The sequence below is a fragment of the Perna viridis genome, chromosome 7, assembly GCF_037379345.1.
Source record: "Perna viridis isolate PV_CMFRI_1.1 ecotype Kerala chromosome 7, ASM3737934v1, whole genome shotgun sequence".
In the NCBI taxonomy this organism is placed as follows: domain Eukaryota; kingdom Metazoa; phylum Mollusca; class Bivalvia; order Mytilida; family Mytilidae; genus Perna; species Perna viridis.
The window spans coordinates 15,024,469-15,051,785 of record NC_142451.1 but is presented as its reverse complement, the minus strand read 5'-3'; the positions used below and the strand labels follow the sequence as shown (position 1 = coordinate 15,051,785).

General features: G+C 31.2%; 1 protein-coding gene across 2 annotated transcripts; it reads right to left on the bottom strand.

Annotated features, from left to right (window-relative positions):
- Positions 1 to 27,317, bottom strand: LOC148611492 (uncharacterized). 2 transcript variants are annotated; one of them, XM_088592088.1, is made up of 3 exons: positions 27,012 to 27,317; positions 6,632 to 7,433; positions 1 to 585 (listed from the first exon to the last, which is right to left on the bottom strand). In XM_088592088.1, the coding sequence occupies exons 2-3, from the start codon at positions 7,215 to 7,217 to the stop codon at positions 287 to 289; spliced, it is 885 nt and encodes a 294-aa protein (XP_088448214.1). In that variant the 5' UTR covers positions 7,218 to 7,433; positions 27,012 to 27,317; the 3' UTR covers positions 1 to 286. The 2 variants fall into 2 exon arrangements, with proteins under 2 accessions (XP_088448214.1, XP_088448215.1); XM_088592089.1 differs by lacking the exon at positions 27,012 to 27,317 and adding an exon at positions 12,208 to 12,316.

The window sequence follows — 27,317 nt, the reverse complement described above, 5'->3', positions numbered from 1 at the left end:
AACTATCAACATGTTTTTTTTATTTTTCAGTCATCAGATATTCCACAATAAATTATGCTATATAAAACACGGACATTTGGATTTAACTTGGTATTCTACACATCACAATGATCAACAGTGCTCCACAGTGCTCCACAGTTTGTCGTCTCCACACATATTACGACCAGCACATTAGTCTACTACCCCTTAAAAGAGACTTACACCATGCACAAATGAGCAGCAGATATTTTCAGCGAACTTGTTTGTTTTTACCCTGAGTATAAATACGAGCGAGGATTTATACAAATCAGCTTGAAAAGCTGGCTTCGTCAGAACTGGGACTTGCAGCTATTCTTCGTTCAGAGTCATTTTCAGGTTTTGACCTATCTGGTCCTGTTAATTTTGGGATATTGTTCTCTTTTTTCCATTTCATTCTCCTGTTCTGGAACCAGATTTTTATTTGTCTCTCAGTCAGTCCAAGCATATGTGCTATTTCAATCCGTCGCCTTCTCGTTAAATATCGATTGAAGTGAAATTCTTTCTCTAGCTCCAAAGTCTGATGTCGTGTATAAGTTTGTCTCGTTCTCTTTTGTTCGTACGTCACATCTGCAAGAACAAAAAAAATCACAATTCATATTAAACAAGCATGAAATTGACCTTTTACGCAACACAAATATGATTTTTTAGCTTGCAGTTAATACTGCAGAAACATAATTATTATGTATAAGGTAATTATGATTACCTGGAGAAAACTATTATCCATCATCAAATGTTCAATTGTATGCTGTTAAAAATTTTATCTTAGTGAACTACTGCGACTTTGTTTTATTTTCCCCCCTATTCCATTAAAATTCAATGCTTTGTTTTGTGAACAAAGCTAAATAACATGTCGGAATTTTTTTGTGAACATTATACAATTCCAGTGTCCATTAATTTATTTAATTCATCTTTTATAATTATTTGTTATTTGATATACAATTTAATTTTCTCTTAAATTCGTTTATTTATGGAGAAATTTATAATAAATAATTTATCTTGTTACAATCATAATAGTATACATTTTATTGTCGTTTAGTCACTCTACAAATAAACAAATAATGCAAGAGCAAAATGCATTGACCTTGTAGCACTAAATGACAAGGCAAAATTAAGTTTGATATAGATCGGCATCATAAGTTCACTGCAAATTGCTAACATTAATTTGCATCTTGAAAAAAAGTCTCTGCTTTTGTTTTCATTTTAAAACTTCCCTCTGATATCAAAGGCTAAATTTGGTGATAGGAAATAGTTTCGGAGGCAGCTGTTAAGATGTTCAATACATCATTAAGAACAAAAGCAACTAAATCGATAAGTATTACTATCATTTTAACGTAAACTTTGATAAAATATCCTTGATCAAAATATAAACGACGGTTTGTTTTCATGTATGCGAAAAAAATAGCAACGATCAGCACACTTAAGACTTGGACTTGTAATCACAAAATCTTTTGTAGTAATTTCAGTTTTTTACGCATTGCCAAAGAAAAAACAACAAGACTTTCCTCGTAATATCTATAGAATAGTGCCGTGTGGTTTTTACTGGTACAAGAAACTCATACTTTTGCTCTTTGATTATTACAAACACTGTATTTGTTTAAAAAGAGACTGTTCTGGTGAATGCAGCTCCTATGCCTTCACTGAGATCACTAAAAGCAAACACCATTCATATAGAAAAAGTTGAATCATTAATGTATGCTCTGTGTTTTGTAAAATGTCAGCCGACCGTTTGAACATTTCCCTGTGGTGCCATTACTTTATATCATTTCTTCATTGACGGGGCAAACATTGACGTAGTTTCGTAAGCAAATATGATCTTTCCGCATGAAGCAATTTCATCAGCCCAGTTTATAAATCGATGGAAGCCTATTATTAAATTAGTATGGGAAGCTAGACTATCTTGAAGTTTTTTGTTTTTTTTTTTTGTTTCTGTTTGTTTGTTTGTTTTTGTGCGTTGTCGTACGCAGTGTCTTTATTGCAGCGGGCAACACTACATGTACCGGAAATGTTGTAAATTATGGAGTATGATTTATTCTGGTGGAATTAAGTGTTCACGCGATATCTTGCGTACAGTAAGGTGTTAAGCTAAGGTACCATCAAATGAAACGAAAAGTAATATTTTGGAGGTGAAGGGTCATTTTTCATGGCCTTTCTCATGTCAGAACTACACAGGTATATTTAAACAATTAATTCATGAAGCATAAAAGATGCCTGGTTTGTATAGCGATACATATTATGTTATTTTAGCACACAACAAAACTGGTTGGAACAGAGACGTTGACTAAAAAATGTAGCTGATTTTAACCACCTTAAAAAAAATCATGTATAAAGCCATGTCATGACATTCATTTGATACCAGAGAAAAAAAAACGTGACGAGGAAACGATAAACAAAAATATGCCATTTTTCATTGTTTTCTTTCTTATAATCTGAACAATTGTGTCTGGACAACATAACAGGAAAAATAAATATTTAACCACATCAGTTTTTGGCATGTTAGTATGGGTCATAGCGACAAATTTATAAGTAACAACGTGACAAAACCGTTTAGTAAGCTAACTATCCTGTGACATAGTACCCTAGATATAACTCACTGTCAACCTTGCCGGCCATGACATGATTTAGAAGACATTTTGGCTTTAATTCACTTGAATCAAATTCTTACACTATTTTAGCATCTTTCTATGCATGCTTTGTACAAGGTGTACATAAGTTTATTCTTTTGTGAATCAGTTTAAACATGTACCGGTTTCAAGGTCTACAATGTTTCATTTGATTTAAATAGAATACGGAATTCATACGTATCTGCAAAGGATACTATACTTTCTGACACCCTAATTTCGCGCGCATTTAGTTAGGTAAATTTCCATGCTCAGTCAAATTTTACCAGAATAATTTTTAAAACCAGGTCGCAAGGGTCCGGTTTCAAGAAAAAAAATAAGTTTTTTCAAACAAGTGCCCTTGGTTGCTGAAAATTATTCGTATTATTTCATATTTCAGTTAAAAGATTTACAAGTTTGAAAATAAAATTACCATTAATACGTAATAAAGCTTTGATCAATGACAAACCTAATAGAACCAGTCTAGTTGGACTAAAGAACCTTGAAAATATTGGAATGGAAGAACAAAGTGATCTTATTATACGATAGTCTGAATTGTTCAATGTCGAAATCACTATCTAACGCAATAATCGGAAACCGCATCACCACTTTCATAGTTCCATTTCCATAGAAAATGCATTTGTGACTTCTATAAATATCAGTTCTAATGTGAATGATAAAACAGGACTAATAGCTTCATCGTGGTCGTGGAGTTTAATCCAATATATCACGTTTCACAATATATTCTTACACGTTCTTTGTTTACATTATTATCATAAATTCATATTTAATAATAGGTGTAAGTTTCACAAAGATAAATGTATTTTTCATCTCGTTTATTATGGCCTTAATTTTGTCTTGTCATTTCTCGTAAGGAAACAAAATACTGACCGAGGGTTTTAGGTCTTTTTTCAACAGATCAGTAATTAATTTGAAATTAATGAGCTTGAGATACAAGGATTAGTACCAAATAATGTGTTTAAAATGGATTTTGGATAAAAAGCGTCCTGCAACATCAAAAAGAATATTTATTTGTGTAAGGTTCGTGTTCATTACACATGCTTAACAAATTTATCATAAAATCAGTACACTAAATGTGAAAACTGAGTGAGAAAGGTTAAATAAGTCTATTTCGATTTAAGAGCAAAATATTCTTTCTTTAAAAATGATATTTTGACATTGTCACTTTCAACAATGTCCTTCATCGTCTAATTCAAGTTGTAAATTACAAGTGTAAACTGAAATTAAAATTAATGATTATTTTATTCAAATTTGATAAATCAAAAAGTCATAACAATATTCTAAAAATAGTGAAAAAACATGAACAGTTTGAAAAAAATAAGCATTGATAATAGAAACGCACTGTAGTAAGAAATCAATATTTATTATTTGTGTGTGAAGTAAATTAATGCTAAATTAAAGGAATATAGAAGAGATTCTCGAAATTCAAGATTTGCAAAAAGATAAAAATAATAAGCATATTTTTTTTAATTTCCCCTGATCCAGCACAATTATGTCAGATTCACTGGAAGAATAGTAAAATTGCGCACTTCAAGTTTGATTCAACGACCTTCTTTACACTTGCAAAGGCAACAAAGTTAAAAAAACATCTAAATTATTTTACCATTGTTTCCAAGCAACGCAAATTGTATATGTTAACATTCATATGCATATTATTAACTACAATTGTAGTTCTTCTAGCCACTTGGCTTATTCTCGATTTCGTTTTCATAAGTTAACACATTAAATTCGAATTTTACATAATCTGATTTTTATGTAAACTAGCATTGTAAGTTTTACAATAGAACGCTATGGAAGCACAGTATTTCTAGATTTAAATACTAAGAATGGAGTGATTTTGATTTGATGAGTCAGAACATGGCATTTTAATGCAGTTTACAGAAATATCCTGCTTTCAGAAAAAATGGTCACAGATTTCCCGTTCCTTTTCTGTATTCAATAAAGATTTCTAGTCAAATTTTCACCTTAAGATTGAGCGTTATGAAGTTATATAAGTCTGAAATTTATCGAATTACCAAAGATATTCATACTTTATATATGAAATGAATCGTCTTCGCGGAAAGAATTAAGATGCATACAATCCAGATCTGTGGAAATCCTGTTTGGTATTCGTTTAAAAACGATTGGCAGAATTACAAACATTTTATAAATTTAATGTCTTTTGTTCGATTGGTAATAAAGATACAGGGTCCTTTTGATATTGAGAATTTTATTTACTTTTATTTGATCAACTATACATTTTAATTCATTTTTTAGGGATCTCTTTTTTATTTTATTCTTTCTTCTTTTAGTTCTACTTGGGGAAACTAAACATTGTTTTCAACACAGTAATCACTTACTGAATCTAAATAACTCTCCAATACTAAATATACAAATTTCTTTATCTCTAATGCATTCAATACTTATTTAACCATAAAATTCAATCAAATCGTTTTGTGTTCACTTGTGTAATCGCATCATATGGGACGAAAACCATAAAAGAAAGAGTAAAGTTATACCATTGCTTAAACACATAAATAGTATGATCATTTTGGAACCTGTACTCAAGCTGTAATAGTACAAAAGGTAAAGGTCATAAATCCGTCTTGTTTATGATTATTTTATGTCGTAAATAGCCCAAGCTGGACATTTGGCCAATGCCGTTATTAGGAAGCATTTGTTCCTATTTTGCACACCATAAACCACCACCTATAGGGTGTCGACAAGTACATAAATATTTGTTTTGATGTATAAATATGTGTTTTTGATCTGTGAGAATTTTGTAAATTATTATACAATCAAAGCAACACAGGGTCACACGGGATCTAACCAACGCTTTAAGTGAAAATTTGAGAAATTGTTCATTTATTACATAGCAAACAATGCATAACCAATAAGCAGAATACATCAGCAAGATTGAATTAATAGGCATCTTTTCAGATATTTATTAATTTGTCTCTTCTTCAGTTCAGTGTGTTGCTTATTGGTGTTTAAACGGTAAAAATAAACACTCATTAATTTCAAAACTGCATGAGATATTTTTTAAACTCCCGAGGTTGCAACGTACGGGGTACTGAATAATATTAATATAAAAAACATATATAAAACACACATTATAAATGCTTATTTTTAATTCCCTTTAAATTCACCAATTATTTCCTGAAAGTCATTGAAATATTTCATTACAAATTATTTAAATGTATTGAAAAGAAAATATAATAATAAAGCATATTAGTTGAAAATTTTTAATTCAACTCATAGTTATTTCAGAATATTTATGTATAAAATAATAAAAACAATGTGGATGCCAATTTAATATGCAAACAATTAATTTTTGAATGCTGTTTTGTAATTAAATTGAAGGTTTATTGTGAGAGAGAAAAAAAAACGAATTAAATTGTGATGAATTTATACATTGAGGTAACAGTATATTATATTTATCAGTTTTATTTGTCTGTTTTAGTGCGTAATAAATAAATTTTATGGTTATTTTAGTGTTCAAGTCGTGTTTATAAGAGCTTCAGCCTAAACGATCCGTATATAAAACATAACAAAAAATAATTCATTCAAGCAACATCAAAAGAAAGTATTTTGGTATCAGAAGGTGCAAACTTATATACAATGTAGAAAAAAATTAAGGAATCAAAAGCAAGAATTCATTTCCTCATAGATGATGGTGAAAGATTGAATGATGGGTAAATACCGAATCGTGAACGGAGAGGCCCTGTTTCTCACTAGTTTATCGAAGTATTAACGCTGCGGAAACAATTCGTAAGCCATTAAAATGAAACATTAATTTGATTTACTGCTTTCGTCTAAGTCTTTGAAAATTGACATAAGAGATTAATCAAGAAATCGAAAATCTGCTGGTGCTGGAGAACAAGACGATTATACACATTAAAAGATGCAAAATTGAAAGGGTGACTGAAACCATCGTAAAAACACGATACTCATAGTCAATGTTTTTATGAAAAACATGGAAACTTCAAGGGAAAAATATAATATTAATACTTTACCTCCATTCATAGCCGCTCTCATCCATGGATACACAGACGACATGCCTTGTGAAGAAAGTCCATTCATTTGCACAGAATTAGAATTAAAATGAGGGTGATGTGAAATGTCATGGTGTCCCGAAACAGGGAGTTGATGAGGTTGATGTCCGGCGTGAGTGTCTAGTAGAGGGTAGGTAGGAGGAGGCGTCGGAATGCTACTGTCCTCACTTTTTATACAATTAGGTCTATCGTCCGGATATGATAAATTTTGTAAATTTTGTAGATGGCTTAAATGGTTGAAAGTATTTGAAGATTGATACGGAAACACATTACTGTTGCCTCCTGACTGAAAATTTTGTGCTTTCGCTAAATTCATAGGTTGTCCTGGTGGGGAAGTTTCGTGAAGTCTGTCGTACATAGATGGATAACACTGATAATTCCCAACTCCATAGGACGGATTTTCATTTTCGTAACACATATTGTTATACGAACCAGTATGAAAAGTTCCAGTGTCCAAAGCTTTTTCCGGTCGGTGGTAGAACATATCCGTAGGTCCGGAGTTACCCGGAACGTGAGCTGGTAGAATGTTATTATAGTATGAACTCATATGTATATAGTCTATTTTATCTTCTTAATGATTTGTGTTTGAACATTAAGGCAATCTATGACTTTCTAATATTTTTCTGCTAGCCACCCCCACTAGACGTCAAACGAATTTCTCTATTCAGAATGATACATGTGACTTCTTGCTCCAACCAATCGAATTAATTCCTTTTCGCACGTGATAAATGTCTTCTGCTATTCTGTCAAATTGCTTTTTTTTCTGTAAATAAAAATCAAAATCAATGAATTTCAGGAATATCCTCCCTAACATTCCTCCAAAAAAGTCTTCTGTATTTGTTTTTTACTTACATACGCTTTAATACCGTAGAGTCGACAGCAACAAATGCGTTTTAAATGAAGATTTAACCGCAAATAATATTTATATATTCATAACTTTAGCCAGAAGGCAGATCTCATTATGTTTATGGTTTCTGGGCATCACTCAAGCGTGTCGGTATTCAAGATACTACTATGAATTTTACAGGGAAATATATTAATATGCAGGTAAAATTAAAAAAATAAATATTTCGTTTTTATCTCACACAAAATATACTAGCAAGTATATATAAAAATGTTTTTATATGGGATGCATTGTCTGTTAGTCTATTATAGAAAAAAAGAGTAGCAAAGTTTTTTAGTAAAATAAGAACATTTTTCGTCTTCCCAATAAACGTATATTTTGGTGAAATTGTTTGTAGTCTCGAGGTTTTTATTTTCAAATTAATATTCATACTGATTTTCCGTCAAATTCCCGCTTTATACATAATTTGCTCATTTACTATAAATATATCCGCGATTGTAATAAATACTTTATTTTAAGAGAATTTAATTGACTCTAATATAATTTTAAGTTACCCTCTATGCATTTTTCAGATATTGAAAATAATTTTTTTTCATGCTATTTTATGCATTTTCTTTAAAGTCTCGCTTATTTCACAAGTAAAATTTACAAACATCGTAGTCTTTATATATATAAATAGCTAAAAGATCTGCAAGATATTTTCCTGAGACAGTGCATTGCAAGACTTTCTCTGCATAATGTCAAAGGTCACTTTTTGTGATTCATAACTCTATTTTCATCTCATATCGCAATTCACAGATTAAATTGATTGGGAGTTCAGAGAAAATGAAGACCCTACCACATTGGGTGACACAAATCATTTATTATCAATAATTAAGATGCACATTTAGGAGATGATTCTTAATTATAAATAACATGAGTAAATAGGATAGACAGAACTGGTACAGGTTTGATCCAGTCAGTCCTGTTCCGAATGCATCGCTCCAGCATATGGTACATCCGACATGCACCTTATATCTTTCAATTCCTTTGACAATCGATTTTCATTGATACAATAAAAAAAACTAAATTGAAGCCAAATATATTATATATTTAAAATTTATGTCATTCTAAATGGTACATTTAAGAAATCAAAGAAATACATTTTCAGCTTGTTTAATGATTTTCCATATTCTGATATATATTGTAAAGAAGGCATGCATTAATTAAATTGGTATTTATTGAATATGTATAGGAATTTTAACACAATATTTCAAAATATGCATCTATTATTGAAAGCCTTTGAAGTGAAATGTACACGTATGGACACACTATGTACGTATCTGTATTAAGTTGTATCCATCCGTGCTACCCAAAACAACACGTGGAAAGAACATCTTTTCTCATCAATTATAGAGATTTTTGACTTTGAAGTGATCACCACTAAAGGAATACCGTATCGACACATAGTATGTCGGTATATTGTATAGGAAATGCCAAAGAAAGTTCATTTAATCTATGAAGTTAACCACTTTAATCGCATTTACAGCACACAATCTAAATGTTTTGAAATAAAATTAATTTTCTCAACGATATTGAAAAAATTATTGCACATATACTGCTGTCTCAATTAATGTTCTTTGCATTTACAATTTTTCTGGTTAACAAGAAAATATTCACTTTGAAAAAGCCACCGTTTACTAACAAATTCAGCAACAAAATTAATTTGGACACTTTTCAAAATAAAAAGATCATGTGCCCAAATTATAAAGAAAATCCTTTCATCAAATATCCACATAGTGGATAATCCGCATGCTTCGTCAATTATAACCAATACACAAAAGTCAACATTGTTTTTGTGTCATAAATCTCTAAACCGTTATTAGGACAGTAAATTTGCTACATTAATTCCTTTAATTGAAAATAACACTTGTCTTCCACGCCACAACTGGTTATATGTAATTTTTATTGCCCTTAATAGAGATTTGATTTATTTATTACCACATACTATTTTATGACTTAATAGGAAACTAAAATAGATAGGTATTATGCGCCCAGAAGGTGTAGATAATGCACATATTAATAATGCATTATATTTACATTGATGTGAAACAATATAAGGTTAAGTTTAGTGTAAATTGCTCTGTTCAGCAGTGAATACGTTTGAATTCGTTCAACGAAGGATTCATACAGTAAGTAAATTGCATGAATTTATTGTATAGAGTTTTAAGTAATTTTAATTTGCAAATTTTCCAGTTCTATTTTGTTCCAATTGCGTTTTTGCTAGTTTTCTCATTTTCCGTTAATTTCCATTTTCATTTGCATGTTATAATTATAAATCATTTCTATTCAGAATTATAATGCTTGTTTTCTTTAGAAAGGTGCAATATTTCCACACGTTCGTAAACAATTACTTCTCACCGATTTTAAATATTTACTCTAGTAATTTATCAATTTTCTAAATATTGAATAACAAAATCCTCCCAAATTAAAAGGTTAAGACTTCCGAAAGGCGTCTAAATTCACTCCTTAATCAAAAGAAATAACACATTTACAATGAGATTCCATGATAATATGATTATCTAATCTTATCTCTGCCAAATTTAACAATGGAGTTACAAGGACCCTATACAGAGATACAAGTAGTTCACAACAAGTTTTCTCTTTCTGTGGTAAAAGGCGTAAGTGAAACTTGAACAACAAGAAAATAAGATTGAAGATTTGGATAATCGGTCCTTAACCCCCTACGGCTATTTTTTAAGAATCCAATCATTTTGTCATCAGGCTTGTATAATATAGTTATTGAATAGAATTTTGTGATGTTTTAGCGGCTCGATACCTCCCAGAAGAAAGGGATTATCACCCCTCCGTTTGATGTTTACATATATGTAAACATTCCCGTTAAGTAAATAAGAAGTTGTCTTTTTAGATTAATTGAAATAATTAAAAACTAAAATAGAGAGGAACAGGTTTGGACATAATTTCATTTGCAAGTAGACAGACTAAATTTTCCTAATTTTCACAAAAAGGAAAAGACGAATTTGATTTCTTATTGTTAAAAAATCAAAAAAGTCAATATGTAACAGAAAACTAATTTTTACTCTAAGACAAATTAAATTCAAATTTACGAACAATAAACGCTAACATCAGCAATAAATTGATTAAATAAAAGATTAAAAATATATAATGGCGAAAACTTTAAAAGTTGGAAAATAAATAGAAATGAAACAAAATGTTAAAATGTTGAACGAAATATAAACAATTACTAAACTCTGTCCGAAAAATAGAAATTGAAAGATTACTACAATAAAAAATAAGTGCTATATAATATTTAATAATTGGAATAATAAATATGATAATTTTGATAGTAATAATGATAATGGTAAATAATATCAATATATTTTTAATAAATATATATATATATATATATATATATATATATATATATATATATATATATATATATATATATATATATACCTTGTAAGTTAGTAATCTCGGCGACCAAGGCAGATCTAATCCGGACCGTAAAATCCCACGAGAATCGTCATAGTATTTAGAATGATTAATACTGATTGGAACCCATTTCAATCATCATTTACAGGATGAAGAAAAAATTACATTCTACTGGCTAATCTACAGTCTCCTCGGCTATTAAAAACAGACATTGGTCAAACGGTTTTATGTGCTTCAAATTATAATAGTCAAATAAGGAATTATAAAACGTTTTATTGATATTTGAAACCTAAAATTTTCATCAAAGGGGAGGACAGCCATTTACTCCCTATAACTCACACCAAAATGGGTATCGATTTCCATACCACAGACAGATAATTGAAAAACTGAGTGTTTTAAAACTTTTTTCTGCCTTTCTAATTGCATGTAAATTTGTATATGCCGAACGTCATGTATTGATTTGATACTTGATTTTGATTCAACTATATCAATGCATTATAAAAAATTATTAACTGAATTTATGAGTTTGTTCGAAGTCCGAACTGTATTTACAAACTGGAAAATACAAAATCTTGCGTTTCGTTTTCTCTTTTCAGAAAATGTGAAAATGTGCATTTATATTTGATTTCATTCTTGAAGGGACGAATAGCTGAATTGATAATCAATAGACAATAAATTTAACTGTGTCCAAATTTTAATTATTTTCAAGTATTTCTTAAGTTTCACGTGAGAAATAATCCGGAAACCAAGAGCAGTCCGTAGTTTGTTCTTTGAAATAGAACATCTGGAAGATCAAGCTAAGGGACGGAAGAAGATAAATGTGTTTTTCTTCATTGAATTGGTCAAGTTATCAGCGGTAGATTTTAATCCAAAGTCTGATTCTGACGTCGTTGAAATATGTATTTTCGTGAAAAATGCGTTCTGAATTGAGAAAAGCTTTCAAACAACCAAGTAACATTTCTATAGAACACCGAATGCATGACAGAGACAATTTATATTGCATTCACTATCTATTCATTTCAGTTGATTGGCATGTTTCAATTGATTCGATTGCAATTCGCCTATTGTTTACACGGCTGAAAACTTAAATTAATGCATATGAAAATTTCAAGTCAAAATACATTAATTATGCCTCCTGACATGCTTTTATTGTTATCTGTAAGCTTTCTGTTGAACAAAATCAGATTATACTCTGATATGTAAGAATTAATTAACATTCTAACAATAATAGTAAGAGGTTAGACTTTCAGAAACTTACCAAGTCAATAATCTACATCAGTGCTACCAAGTACAAATATCATCCAAACTTAGCTTTTTACCCCATCGAAAAAACATATTCTTGCTCTGCAAGATGCTTTTCATCAGTAAATATCTAAAGCATTACCTCCAAATGTTGGCTTATAATGTATTCTGGGCGGTAGATAAATGTCTTTTCTTAAATAGTTCGCTATCAGAGCACATTTCGATAAAAGAAAATCGTTGGTCCTTCACATTTTAAGGCTACGTAGATTCTAGGTACAACCAGGTGCGAGGTGACTTCTAAATAACATAAGCAATCACCTTAGAACTTTGGCAATGGCATGAAAGAGCAGGTAGAGAGGGTGTTGTTCAAATTACAGGTACTAGAAGCACATAGAGTGTTCACGATCTTTGTGTATTGGGTACAAATTATTACTATCAATCAAGATAACAGAAAAAAGGCAAATCGAGGACAAAAGCAGCTTACTATCAACAATTATCGCACTCAGAATTCAAGTCAGATATCAATAAGATTTCACGTGTCGCGTTTCACAGATATATATGTGACACCATTTCTTTCAGACAATGTATTTTTTCAAAAAATGAACAGTCGGAAGTTTTAATAAGACTTTAGTTAACAGTAAAAGATATGACCAACACAGTCAAACAATCTGAACATTATGCTGTTACTGCCTTATTGTTAAGAAGAATTTAGCATTTCATAAGCTAAAAGGGGTTGTCAAAAAAAAAATACCGCTGTGAGACAAAAGCTACAAGAGCCTATCATAAAAGTGCATGTACATGTACACGAATTGAAATTATTTTTTCCATCAGTCAATAACCATGACAAAATTAATCTAATGCAAGTGTATACGTTTAGAAGTTAAAAATTGTCACCGTCATTTAAGCAGTCAGGTACCCTTTAATAACTTTAACAAAATGGATACAATTGCTGTATTGCTGAATAACTACTACAGCTTGAATATATAACTAATAGTTTCTGTTATTCCACTTCAGTATAAGTGGTATCAAACTCGATAGATCTATAGTGAATAGATCCGTAAATTCACCAGCCCATGGAAAGATACATGTACATGGGACAAAGTACCAAAACAACGAAAGATATTACTTTGTTAACTTTCATTTCTTGTATTGTATAAATACAAAAACAACAATAACAAAAAACAAAAAAACAAAAACAAAACAAAACAAAACAAAATTATTAAAACAGCAATTGAAGTGTCACACTACAAATACAACAGAAGTGTTACCTCGTAGAGTTCGGTTTCGTCATAAACTTTAAAAATTTCAGATTTTTATTACGGTTATCAATACTGTTTCATCAACAGTTTAACATTATTTTACTACCTTTTGGAACAGATGTGATTTTTATGAACTGAGACGATGTAAAGAAGATACATATCTTTCAAAATGGTAACATCTTTATAGAACTATAAAGCAATATGGGAAATACTGATGTTTGAATTTTTTTGTTGGTCAACATTTGCATGATAATAATAATGAATGTTAGAAAATATGCACGTTGTTAAAGATGGTCCACTGTTTCTTTGTCTCTTGCAATCTGTAATGGTGGAAGAAAGCTGCCGGTGGGAAAGGCGGTGTGATATGAATGGAGGTGATATTTGATCCTTATTTCAAAAGTGAATGCATGTTATCGTTCGTCAAATTAATCGTATTCGAAATATTTAGATGTTTTGTTCATCAAAAGTTTAGCATTATCATAGCATTATATAGTTCTTTTAGGTGGTAATGTCGTCGATTCTATGTAAATTTTGGAACCAGGCAACTTGAAAAAAGAAAAAGAAATATTTTTATCATACCATGCTATATTATCAGCATTTAAATATTAAATGTTGGTTGGTTAGTGTGGAGAAATTTTATTTTCTATCAGTTCAAAGCTTTGATAAGCATTATATACCTTATATTTTTTGGGGTTCAAGTCGTTAGAGCGCATTGGATGGACAACTGAGAACATTCCAAATTTGAAAATGAACAATCAATTTTGCGCCGTAATACTTTATCCCTTTAGTCTGTCTACTTACAAGTATGATGTCTCTTATGAACGCGATGGACGATTCTGAACAAAATTCGAATCTAATTCATTACCAATTCAGTACTGTCTAAACTGTGAGTATATCTTTGACGGTATGTATTTAAAAATCTTTTATTTTTACAACTATGACCAAAAGCACGTGCAAAACAATGTCAGTATTAAAGTTTGAATTCTTATTCAAATATTTTTGTTATAAAAATGTGTCAGTTGACGAAACTGAACTTTAATATAACACATTTGTATCGGCATGTTTAGCTTGTTTCGTGAACGTCAAGTTACATGCACAACAAACTTTTTTCTTGTCGCATATTCTCCCGTATTTTATGTTTAGTCTGCGCCTTAATATCAATTTCTTGCGTTCCTAAAAACGTCTCTGTGGATCCTTTAAGATTTACCCAATTGTCCATGCCGCTGTAGTAGTGCCTTGCATGTACTGAAATCTTACACCGTAAAGCAAAAATCTACTTAGTGTACACAATTTTGATAAAACTTTTTTTCCATGGCATGTAAGCTACCTGTATCGTATGTTAAGGATTATTTGCCAGAACTGGTGTTGTTTTACAAATATATACTATTCCATGACGTGTATTTGATTTTTTATTGATACTATTTTCCATGAGAGTAAAGTACAATGGTAAACATTGGTAGTATCTGAGACAAGCATGTCAATCCGTGGTTCAAGTTGCATACAAATATTCACTCTCACAATGGTCTCCTGAACTAAACATTGACCACCACTTGGTCTTTACCGATCTGAAGAAAATTGTGTGAATTTATGCATTATGACAGAACTATATGTACCTCTGCAATGTTCACATGCGGAGTACATTTCAATGAAATTACAATTCATTTTACCAAACAGACATGACAAGTACATGTGACACCAGAAATAGTAAAACTACACAGTTCAAATAAGTGGGTTTTTTTTGCCATCCTCTGTCTGTCTTACAGGGAATGAATAAGTCAAATCAGCTTAAAAACTCATCTTTGCTAGACAAACCATCACTATTACTGAATTGTTTTTAAAAGTGGGTAAACCATTTACCAGTTAAGTTCCAATTGGAAAAAAAGACGATTAAAGTCAATGGTTAAAATGTTAACATAAGTTGACGGTAATATTTCCGGAATTAAAAAAAATAAAATAAAGTGCACAGGCGTACAGATTCATTGTACATATTAGTCAAAGCCTAATAACAATTTTACAATTAAAAAATTGAAAACCCATGACATGCAATATTTAAGTGTGTAATCAGTACCAATAAAGTATAATTTTTTTCAAATATAATTACAAACATTTCTCTTTCATTCTATAGAAATGTTGAAAGATTTAATGAAATCTGTGGCTTTTGCTGTAATTCACATGTTGTAGTCATAACCGTAAATAAACAAATTCAAACGTTTACGATGACAAGACAGATAATCGTGTAAGACATTCCTTTAACGGCATCTTAAAATTTATGTGTACAGAAAGTATTACACCTGTGCTATAATTAATTCACCCTTTTGCCATACATATACGTATTTCACTATATCATAATGTGTATTAAATTTATGTCCCCTTCTTATATGTAAATCATCGCGAAGACATTAACAGGCTTTCTATAGTGTCGCTGATGAAGTTATGATGAACATTCGTAAGTCAATGCGACACCGCTCTTGTAACACCGAACATAAATGTTGCACATAGTAAACTTAGAATTCAAATTAACTTCATATTAATTTATTGACTGTCGTATATTGGGGAAACAAAGGGGATTCTATTATTAGAACATACTTTACATATCTATTTCAAATGCCCTAAGGACTAGAAAATACAAGTTATTGCTTGATGCATATCGTGTAAAAACAACAATAAAATTTCAATTTCTTAAAATTTGTTAATATTTTGCAATATGAAATTTTTTTAGTTCTAATGCCCGTAACAATGGCCTCAAATAATTAGAAACAAAGGAATGACCATTTACAATTAAGGTTAATTGAAACATACACGCGCCAGTCGCGAGGCAGGTTGAATGGCATTAGTTACATGCGCAAAATGCATGTCATCACGTCAATCAATATATAAAGTCCGGAACCAACAAGTCTATGGTCGGACAAGGACACGTCCACAAAAACCCGTAAATCATAATTGTACATATGTTCTGTCCAGTAGTTCTCTTTGTCGGTCAAGTTTTCAGTTTTGTGCAACTTGTCCATTCGCGGATATCAACAATAAAATAAAAGGTTGTCGACATAAAACAAACACTTTCTTGATTTGGTCGGTATCTTCTACAGTTGTCATTCAACTGCAATACTGTACTAATAATTTTGAAGTTTTCATTTCCATTTGTGATTGGCGTTTACTGTTGAGGTACTTATTAATAGTTATGTAAACAATTAATCAAAATACCGTTACAAGACTGAGCATTCAGTTCGCTAGCACGGTAAAACACACACACACAACACACACACACACACAACACAATGATCTTGTACGTGTATTGAAAGTGAAAAGCTTTTAAATATTTGAATTGAAAGTCATATACCAGCAAGGAAACAGTGGCTCTAATCACTATAAAGTAAGAGGTTAGCTGCAAATGGGATGAACATTAGAATAAGACACAAATGAGCGACCTATTCTACAAAAATATATTTATAAAGAGGGTATGTGACTTCATACATTCTATAGAAACTAAAGAAAGTAATTTTCATTTTGCAACAAGTACATGACTCTATGGACTCGTATAATTAAGGACTTGCAAGACTCGGATGTTCCAACTCACATTAGTAAAATCTAGTAAAAAAGACAGTAAAGCTGGCGAATAAATCCCAACAGCGTCTAACATAAAAAAAAACCCTTCCAGAAATATTAAAAGACCCCTGCAGTGTCAGGAAAAGTGAACGATTTTGTGCGAAGTTATGCAATTGATGTCCAATAATTTCATAGGTCTGTCTGCAGCCAAACATTAGGGAGGAAATGAACGTCCGCTGTTGTAGGACTTGATCTAACCGAAAACAAGACGTGCGATGTTCCGAGAAAGAGTTGGTTTAGGCACCTACCATTTTTATCATGAAAAGGAAATAATGATTTTATGCCGGATAATAATTTGTTTTCGCTCAATATTCTCAGGCAACCGAAATCAGTATTTTTACTGGAAAATCTGCCTTGTTAAGAAATGGGGAGTATATAGAATCATTTTTTTTTTGTCAATGGATGAGTAAAAACTTTTTTCATTCTCCAAAATTTAGAATAAATTGTGTATTTATATTTTTACCAAAAAGATCACACCACCTCCGCTAATAAAATGGTCGGTGCCTTAATTTTTTAAAGATTTTATGACCACCTCGTGTTTTTCAACTGACTAGTCCTTCGTCATATGCAAAGTTCGGTGCTAAAATTTAAGAAGCAAGTGTCAGACTGGTAGATTGAAAAGAGAGATAACAATCCCAAGATGCACTGAATTTACATCTTAAATTTAGTTCATTTTACAGATTCAGATTATGTAACTATGAAAGTGACAGGAAACTCATTGAAAGTATAATAAATTAATCAAAATACCCCGCCTGAATTGGACAACCTTGGTCCCTATATGTATGGATATGTAAAATTTGACAACCTTGGTCCCTACATGCATGGATATGTAAAATTGGACAACCTTGGTCCCTACATGCATGGATATGTAAAATTATATCTTGGAATTATAAAACGTCATTCTTCATTGATATATGAATTTGTTTTTTTTTAAATTGAGAAGACATTTTTTTAATGAAATTTCTTCTACATTTCAAAAATCTTACTACACAGCGTCTAATGAAGGATATCTATTTTTCAAATTGCGTAATTGTTTAACTCTGTTCACATTGCAAATCGTATTTTTATGTAAGTTTTAAAGTATTTTCAAAATAGTTTTCTTCATTTAACATTTATGCTAGAGAATATTGTTATAATGTTCCCTTTGCTTCTCTATTGGCACGATTTGTGACAGATATCTCATTCATCACAGATGCTTCTTTAATGGATTGCTAATTTTGAAAACCTGCAGTTCTGAAATATTTACTGATTTGCAGAATACTTCTACATAATCTGATTTTGATAGAAATCAGCGTTATTACCAATATTTACTGACTATTGCAAATTGAAATCAGCAAGTTAAAACGAGGATTGATCTAAATGCCCATTAATACATCTAAACATACAGGTGCCTTTATTTCGTTTGAACCACAAGTTTTGAATAAAATTGATATATGCTTTCATATCGTAGCTTATATTGTCTCTAAGAGAGGGTTACCCTTTGAAGACAGATAAACAAATCACGTCCATCAATTTGTACTAATTTATCTAATGTGTAGATCTTTCCATAATAATCTACTCGATTTGTTTAAAATAATTTTATCTTAGTAGCTAATGTTTAGCCATAATTGCTACTGTGTGTCTCTCTCCGTTATTAAATATCTATTATTTCATCCAACTGACGAAGTCCCCATTTATCAAGAAACATTGAGTTATTTGGGTGTTACGTAAGGTTATGACACACGGGTCATATGAATTATATAGATCATCATAAGCGAGAATAAATAAAATTCTGAGATTCTTCGTAAAACGTTTTTTTTCAGCCTCAACGAACAGCGCTAAGATATTGAATAATTTAGGGACTAGACGGGAAAATATTATTTTTGCATACACTCAGTACTTCTATTGCATTTCCGTTGTGAACAACTACTGCCAATAGTAATAATGATAATGATAATAATGTGGTCATATAAACTTCAAGCATCAAAAGACAAAAAGCGACATTTTCTCACACTTTTGTTTTTTTAATTTGTTTCTCATTTGCCGCTTGTACTGGATTTATCTATTCAACATTATTACCATAAAAATAAACAAAAATGGATTATAAATAATATAACATCTTTAATGAATCGAAAATATTTTAAAGTTTCCCTTTCAAGTGAATAGAATAACAGAAACATTTACGTTAAATGTATTATTAATGAAGCAGTGAAAAATGGGGGGGGGGACGTTTATATTCAGTTTAGTTGGACCTCATGCAACCGAAGAAAAAACAGGAATGCATCGTTAAGATTTCCACAGTAGGTAAAACTTGTACTTGATGACAACCTCTTACCGATCTGGCAAAATCATATATGGTAAGGGAAACCACGAAACAATAGATGATGTCAATGGTACATGCACATGTATTTACTTTTTAAAGGTACACATAAATTAAAAAAAAAAAAGGATTTGAAGTGCAAACACACGTAATGGTCTGAAAAGCTTATAGTAGTCTGTGGCGAATCCAGAAATTTCGAAAAGGTAGAATCGCTGACTGGCCTAAAGAGGGGGTGGGAGGGGGGTGACGGGGGGAGGCTCCAAAAACTTTTCGAGTTTAAGGAGGGCCCCACCCATTGGATTCGCCTTTGCAAATGGTGTAGCTCTCTTGATAAAACACCAAATAAATCTTAGTATACAAACAAAACAAACGAACATACCTATTTGGAAATTTTACTTAAAACAATGCCCAATTATAATTACCATAGAAGCATATGTTATATTCAGAAACTCTAGAATTATTACCCGGTACACAATCACATTGTTTCCTGCTAAATTGTTTTGATTTTTATAAAGCTTTACAAAACAGTCGAGAAAATGAACCAGAGGCTTTATAAGTTAAAACAAACAGAAAAAAACCTAAATACATAGGTAGTGATACTTACATGCCTAAACATGGTTCATTTATCATATTCTAATTCAAAAGGCATTGTCTTGTGGTTTACGCCAAATGTCAACTTATCATGAGTATTTTGACATGACTTCTTGTCAAAATTATTTTCCTCTTTTGGGCTGTGAACATTGATTGTGGTTTTGTTTACTACATGACAACGATGTGAATTTCAAATAAATGAATAGCTACATGTGTAAGTGAATGTACAATATACTTTTTAGTTCTCCTTGTAAAACGAATGTTAATATTTATTACGCCCACGTTAATTATATATGTTTTTTTTTTCATTGGGTACCAGTATAACTTTTGTGAAAATGCGAAATAGTAAAGACCATACTACAGAGAGTACTGTAGGGATACAGAAAACTAAACATTAAACAATAATTATGTTCCGATGTATCGTTTTGGTACAGGTGCAGTCCGCGCATCTGGACCATGTTCATTACATTATGATACGAGGAATAAATCAATGACACAAGAAGCGATTGGAAAACCCATAATGATTTTCGCGTGTACGATTTAATAGCACGAAAGCGGCACCGAAAAGCAGAGACTAGTGCTATATCGTGAAACGCAAGTCATACATCACATGGAAACTACAGAGATAAATTGTTATTTATTTATTTCTATTGTGTCGCAAACATTTTACTCATTACATTTCCTTAGTCATCATTTTAAATCTTCATCACTTTTAAAAGATCATTTCCTTAGTTCAATGTATAGAGGCAATCTTCGGCTTTCTTTTGAAGTGACCGAAAGTTTTAGCAGGTTAGGCTTTGTCTAAATTATTTAATAGATAGGTATGCGATATGACCACCACGTTTGGGGACCATATGACAAATTGATAGAAATCAAAGAGGCGAATCAGAATGAATTGTGGACGAATTTTTCGTTTGAATTCTAGCCGATGTCCCATAGTATCTCGGTATAAGATTCTTTTGAGTAATAAGATGATCGTGGAAAATCTTCAAAGGAATGTAGCATCACATTGACCACCAAGAGAACGCCAGACTGGGGGCGGGAGACAAACAGCAAGCCTCGCGTTGCTTCAAACAAGATTGCACAACACATCTCCGCCTGCAAAAATGGACTTACAATAGCAATGAAAGAGACCATCGAATGATCATATAAGTATTGAATTGCTATGGGGTATAGTTTTCTTGTTATAAAGTGACCACATTCTCAACGACTGTGTGAAAATTTCTTCTGGCGAAAAAATCTTTTTCACATTATCGACTTCACGAATTGTATACCTATTGAAAAACAGTTTATTGCCGTTTATAGGCAAGCTTTTGATCTTTCTCGTTGATGGAGGCTTAGTTGATTGTCATTATTCCGCTCAATTAAAATAGCACAATTTTTTAACAAAATTTCACGATCTGCCGTTTCGCCTGTTACAACAAAATAGAAATTAATACATATCATTTGAAATTAATCTGAGACTCTTCAATGACCGTGTTTTGTGTTATATAGAATCTAAAAAAAAACTAAAAGAGCTTGCAACATGGTGGAAAATATAAGTTTTTCGATTTTATGCCCCATTTCATCCTCTGCAACAGATAGTCACCTTTTAGAAAACAATTTGGGCTCCAAATCGTTTTTTATGAGATCAAAGAATTGGTCTGAACACACGTGGTGAGTTTGATTATTAAATAAATAAATATAAAACGTGTATTGCCACTCCAGTTAGGCCAAAAAAAAAGTTGTCGGAAGGAAAGTAAATGTTTTTCCTATTCATTTTCTTGTGAATTTTATTACGCAACATCTTTGTCACTTATTATTCAAGTTTTGATTCCATACAAATTTGTAAAATCTCTCGGATTATATTTCTATGTAACTGGTACAGTATGTCTTTTCTTCAAATAAGCCTTGAAGAATGAAATATTTGACCTAACAAAACAAGAAAAAATCATTGTAAAGGAAGCCTATTTACATCAATAAATACTAAAATAAATAAATAATAAATGAACATTAATTTTTATAATAAATGAACATTAATTTTTATAATATATACATAATTTCTGTAATTTCTGAAAGATATTCTGTGAAATTTGTTTTTATCATAGTATAACATGTAAAAAGTATGATTAAATTGTGTAATTCACAATATCCTTCTCGAATGTTTTAAGGTTTAGATCCGTTAAACAAAATTAAAATTGGAATAGAGAGATTGAAAAAAAGTTGTTATCAAGGACATTGTTAATCGTATGAATATGAATACACATTTATATCAAACGGTGATTTGGTACTAAAAAAACAAAAAAAACCAAAAAGATTAGAAAATTCAGAGGCAGATCCAGATATTTATAGAAAGAGGAAATGAGATAAAAAAAATATAAGGAAAAAATGGAAGAGGTAGGGTTTCTAGGATATTAGTTGATCATTTTTGTCTCAAGTTCGCACAAAAATAATAAGGCTTGAGGAGGGGTTCAAGCCCACATGACCACCCCCTCAAATCCGCAACTTTAACTTAAAAAACGCAAGTCAATTCTAAGTACATATAACCGTTTTCAGGGGGGTCGCATCGTCAACATTTTACTTAAGCAGTTAACCAAACGTTCAAAGATCAACAGAGAAAGAAGAACAAAACATACCTATATAGTATATTACATAACCACGAATTAATCTAGACAGACAGTCCTGAACATCTAGTCCGAATATGTGGTGTGCTTTTTTTCAACGATTCCAACGACATGAAAATGGATATTATAACTTGTTGTTCGTCCTAAACCTACGATTGCAGATAAATGGAATTATGTGAAACCGCAATGTTGTCTAAATATGAAAAATATACTTGGCATGCGTAAATTGAATTTTTGAGAAAAAAATCTTGAAGTATAATCGCCGTTGATATATAATTTTCGTCATGTTTCACGGTGACATGAAAACTATCAAATCGAAAGGCTTGTGGTCAACTGGTATAGATTTATATCTATAAATTATGATTAATGGTAGCATCTATTTTCATCTTTTGAAGATGTCGCGTCTTGTGACCCCCACTAATGCACTTTAGAAGGTGACTTAGTACATGCCCATATATACGAGAGTCTGTAACCAGGGCTTGATCAACAATATGTTACACAGAAAATCGAATTGCATTGAATAAACTAGACCTGAGTTCGGTGTTCAAATACATGTATATATATAGGCTTTTTTTCTGCATATTATTAAGGACTTTTAAGGAACTATTTTAAAAGTAGCTGTCTTTATAAATTTCAGGAGATGATTTATGCATTTCAAAACCCACAAAATCCCTTTTAATCCCTAATTCGGAAACAGTTTTTGGTAACAGACCACATAGGCAGTCTTAAAGAAAAAAAATATAAGTTTCAGACAAAACTAAAAGACACGACTAGCAAGGAGCTAATATCAAAGCTTTAAAGACGTTTGTCAGTTACAATAACGTATCGATAGAGCAGTTCTCGTGAGATCTTATATCAACAGTACTTTTACCACTCTTACTCAAACAAAGTACCAGTATTGTCGCTTTATGTATAAAGGCATAAGACGTCCCCATTTGCTAGATATTTAGACATATGATATACAGAATATGATGTCATTTATTTATTAAATGAAATTGCCCGTAAGTCAGCACGAACATTATAAACCCACTTAAAATACAGCAAGTGGATGGTCTTTAGTGAAAAATAAAAACGAATTCAAAATCAACAACAGACAGTTACAGTTGATGCCCAGCCCATATTATGATCCGAAACTTTCGATGAAAAATGACGCTATGCATTATACGAGCGTATGTCGATATCGGAGGACTAAAGGACCTTCTTGATCAAAGAGATAAAGTTAAAGTAGTACACAATTGTAATGGACAATTTTCATTTGAACTTCTTTAGTAAATAAAATGATAAATTATCACAGATAAGGCTTTTTAATGAAATAAATAATTGAACAGTTTAATTGATTCCGTTAACCTACAAATATATTTTGAAAACATGTCAGCGAATGTGTTGATATTGATGACGGCGTTTTGACGCATGTACCGTGGTTGATTCCAATACTGATCACTGGTGTTTGTTTTTATTTGTTGCTTTATGATTTATCTATTTGAATCGAGAAATTTTTCTGTACTACAAACACTGTGTTTTTTTCTCAATGATGTAATCGATTTCTGATCGCAAACTGAATATGTATTTCGAAAAGATAAATGGGAAAGAATGCATGTGAAACAGTATTTAAAAAAATTATTGATATGAATATCTGGTAGGTTAATTCAAAATAAAATCTATTCATCATCTCAACATTCTAGGGATCAATAATCACAGAGTTATATTTTTCTCGCTTAAAACAACTATTGAATATGTATCAATCGACTACTTATTGCTGTCCGACTTTTTCCCCTTTTTAAACGATTAATGAACTATTGAAACAACATCAAAGGAAATTCAAAATGATTTCGATTCACAATATTAACAGCATTCATTTCAACTTTCACTCAGTGAAAATCAGAAATGTTTCACCCAAATCATGAATACTGAAGCACACATATTCACTGCATGCGCGAACACAACTGTAACTCTGTCCATAGATGCAAAATTAAATAACTGTATTGGCCGATAATACCCTGAAAATATGTGGTGGTTTAGGAAGAGAGTTGTACCACTCAAACATGTGGAGTATTTGTCAGCAGAATATTCTTTTCTTTTACATTGTAACGAGAGTTCGTACGTTAACAACTGATAGAAATATACATAAGTATTGAAGAGAAAAGGTTAAAAAGGTTTCCGTTGACAAGAACAATATCAAACCACCCATATTATATGCATATTACTTTTTGAATGTCTTAACTCTCATCCGAAAATGGTCAGGTTTTATTTAAAATGTGTAATTCTACCGAAGCCATTACCTTAGACCTTTTAGAAATTACAAAAATACATCCTCCCGGGAGTTGATGTGGACATAGTGTTAAGAATAATTATATCCACCAACTAAATCAAAGCAATGCCATTCTAAATTCTGTCAACCACATTTGCAATTTGATGTTGAATATTGTTTCCAAATATTACCATGAACTGCATGTATCATTACTTAAATAACAGAAAAAAGAAGGTATATAGATACGGGACTCATGTCATTAACTTTCAACAAGTTCACCAAGTTTCATTACAATGCAACGCAAATTTTGATCTGAGAATAGATATATGGATGGAGGGACGGATGGATGTCAGATAATATATTCACTTTGATATTATTTGCATCACATACATGTATATAGCTTACCAAACATGTATGTAGAGATGGATTCGATTACCTTTACTGTAATTGATTAAATCAAAATTACTTTGTTAAATGTATGATTAAATTAAATTAATGATTATAGCATTTCTGAAAGTAATTGATTAGATGAATGATTACACTGGCTAGTAATCATGATTACATCCGATTACAATGAATTCACAAATAACGGAATTTTCCACAATAACATTAAACATTCACTTTACACAAATCTAGCTTAAAATCATAAAATGAACCCACTTTGCATTTTGGCATGCAGTTGATCAGTTTTTAGCCAAGGGCATTTGCAATGAGATGATAAAATTTTATATACCCTTGTGTTTTACTTTGTACTTCATATCAAATTCATTAAAACAATTGTACAGGATCTTTTGATAGCTCTTACAAACATTTTTTCATTAGAATAATTATATTTGTTTTACTTGTTTGTTATTGAATTAACATTTTGTAATATCTTAAAAAAAAAAAGAAAAAAAAACACAAATGAAAAATTTACCCAAAGAAGCATTGAATGATTAACAATCATTTTTCTCTTTTTTATTTGGTGTTAACATAATGCATTATCCATAGATACCATTTGACGCTTTAATATTTCCATTGTAATAATGTAATCATAAAATAATCAGAAGTACTGGGTATTTCGAAAAGTATTTGATTAAATTAAATTACATGTAATCAGAAATTTGGCTGATTAATGATACCAACGATTACTTGAAGAAATGTAAACAACTACAGCTGATTAACGATTACAACTACAATTACCTCATCCCTATGTGTATGTATGTCGATTAATTTGGCTGATTAATGATACCAACGATTACTTGAAGAAATGTAAACAACTACAGCTATCATGGAAAAAGAGACAAACGGTGATGCAAAACATACAAAATGTATGGGAAAGAAGAACACAAAATAAAAGAATTTAATAAAATTCCGAAAATCCTTGAAAAAGTACTAGATCTTTAATGCAACAGTTGTGGTTGTATGTTAACAGTTAACATCGTAAACACAATCAATTTACACCTACAAAACCAACAAAACCCTACAAGTATATTTAATATATTCCCTTTGTATAACATTAGAAATACTGTTTTGCTTCAATTTTACCAGTTATGCGGGTGGCTGAAAACTATAATTGAGCTTTTCTATAATTACTACAACAACGTAATTCAAAGTCTGCTTCAGATAGGAAAGAAAAACGTGTTTAATTGTTAATTTGAGATGTTTGATAAAACAGTAAGGAAGGAAACATATGATCGTAGGTCATATTTGCAAAACGAATAAAGACTATCATCGATCAGGGTATGAAATACGATACGCCGACATACACACATAGCATCTTGTTCAGTCATAAAATGTTATATCTTTGTTCATCTAAAACTGTTACTATATCTGTGTGACTTCAGTGCGCTCCATTTTTGTGTCACGTTTTCTCCAATTCTGAGAATAATCCAGGATTTAAAAAAAAAAGATATAGCCCAACAAACAGAGTAAGAAAACTGACATTTCAGCTTTTGTTAAGAAGAAGAAAACTTTCAGCGAAATTGGGACTTTAAAACACTTTTTGGTTAAAGACAATCGATAGTGTTTTATACGAAAGCTAAGAATGTTCTCATAGGATAAATCATAACTATAGTTGACTATTGCTAACTTCCTGCATATAGAAAAGTAGCGAGAAAGCTTAAAATGCTCGTTGTCTGCAAGCGTCAAATATACATGGTAAGCTTCAAACAAGATACATGTGTTTTTATTGTCGAAGCAATAACAAAAAGTCAAGCTAAAAGAAAAGAATTTTACCTGTAATATATATAAGTCAAGAATATGATGTTTTATGAATATTTGGCGAGTCAGCTCATCATCAAACTTGCTAATCATGCACTGCAACATGAAACATCAAAAACATGAACAGCGCCAGGTGATGTCGGAACTAAATTCATTTTCAAACGTGAAACATAGATATCTTATGTCACTGATCAATTTCTCGTGTAACAGTCTTTGGTGAACAAACGGATTCATATTTTCCTCGAGACAACAAAATGTCGAATTTGGAGGCCAGTTAAGTACGTTCGATATTTATTGCCGATATATTTCCGTTTTACGATC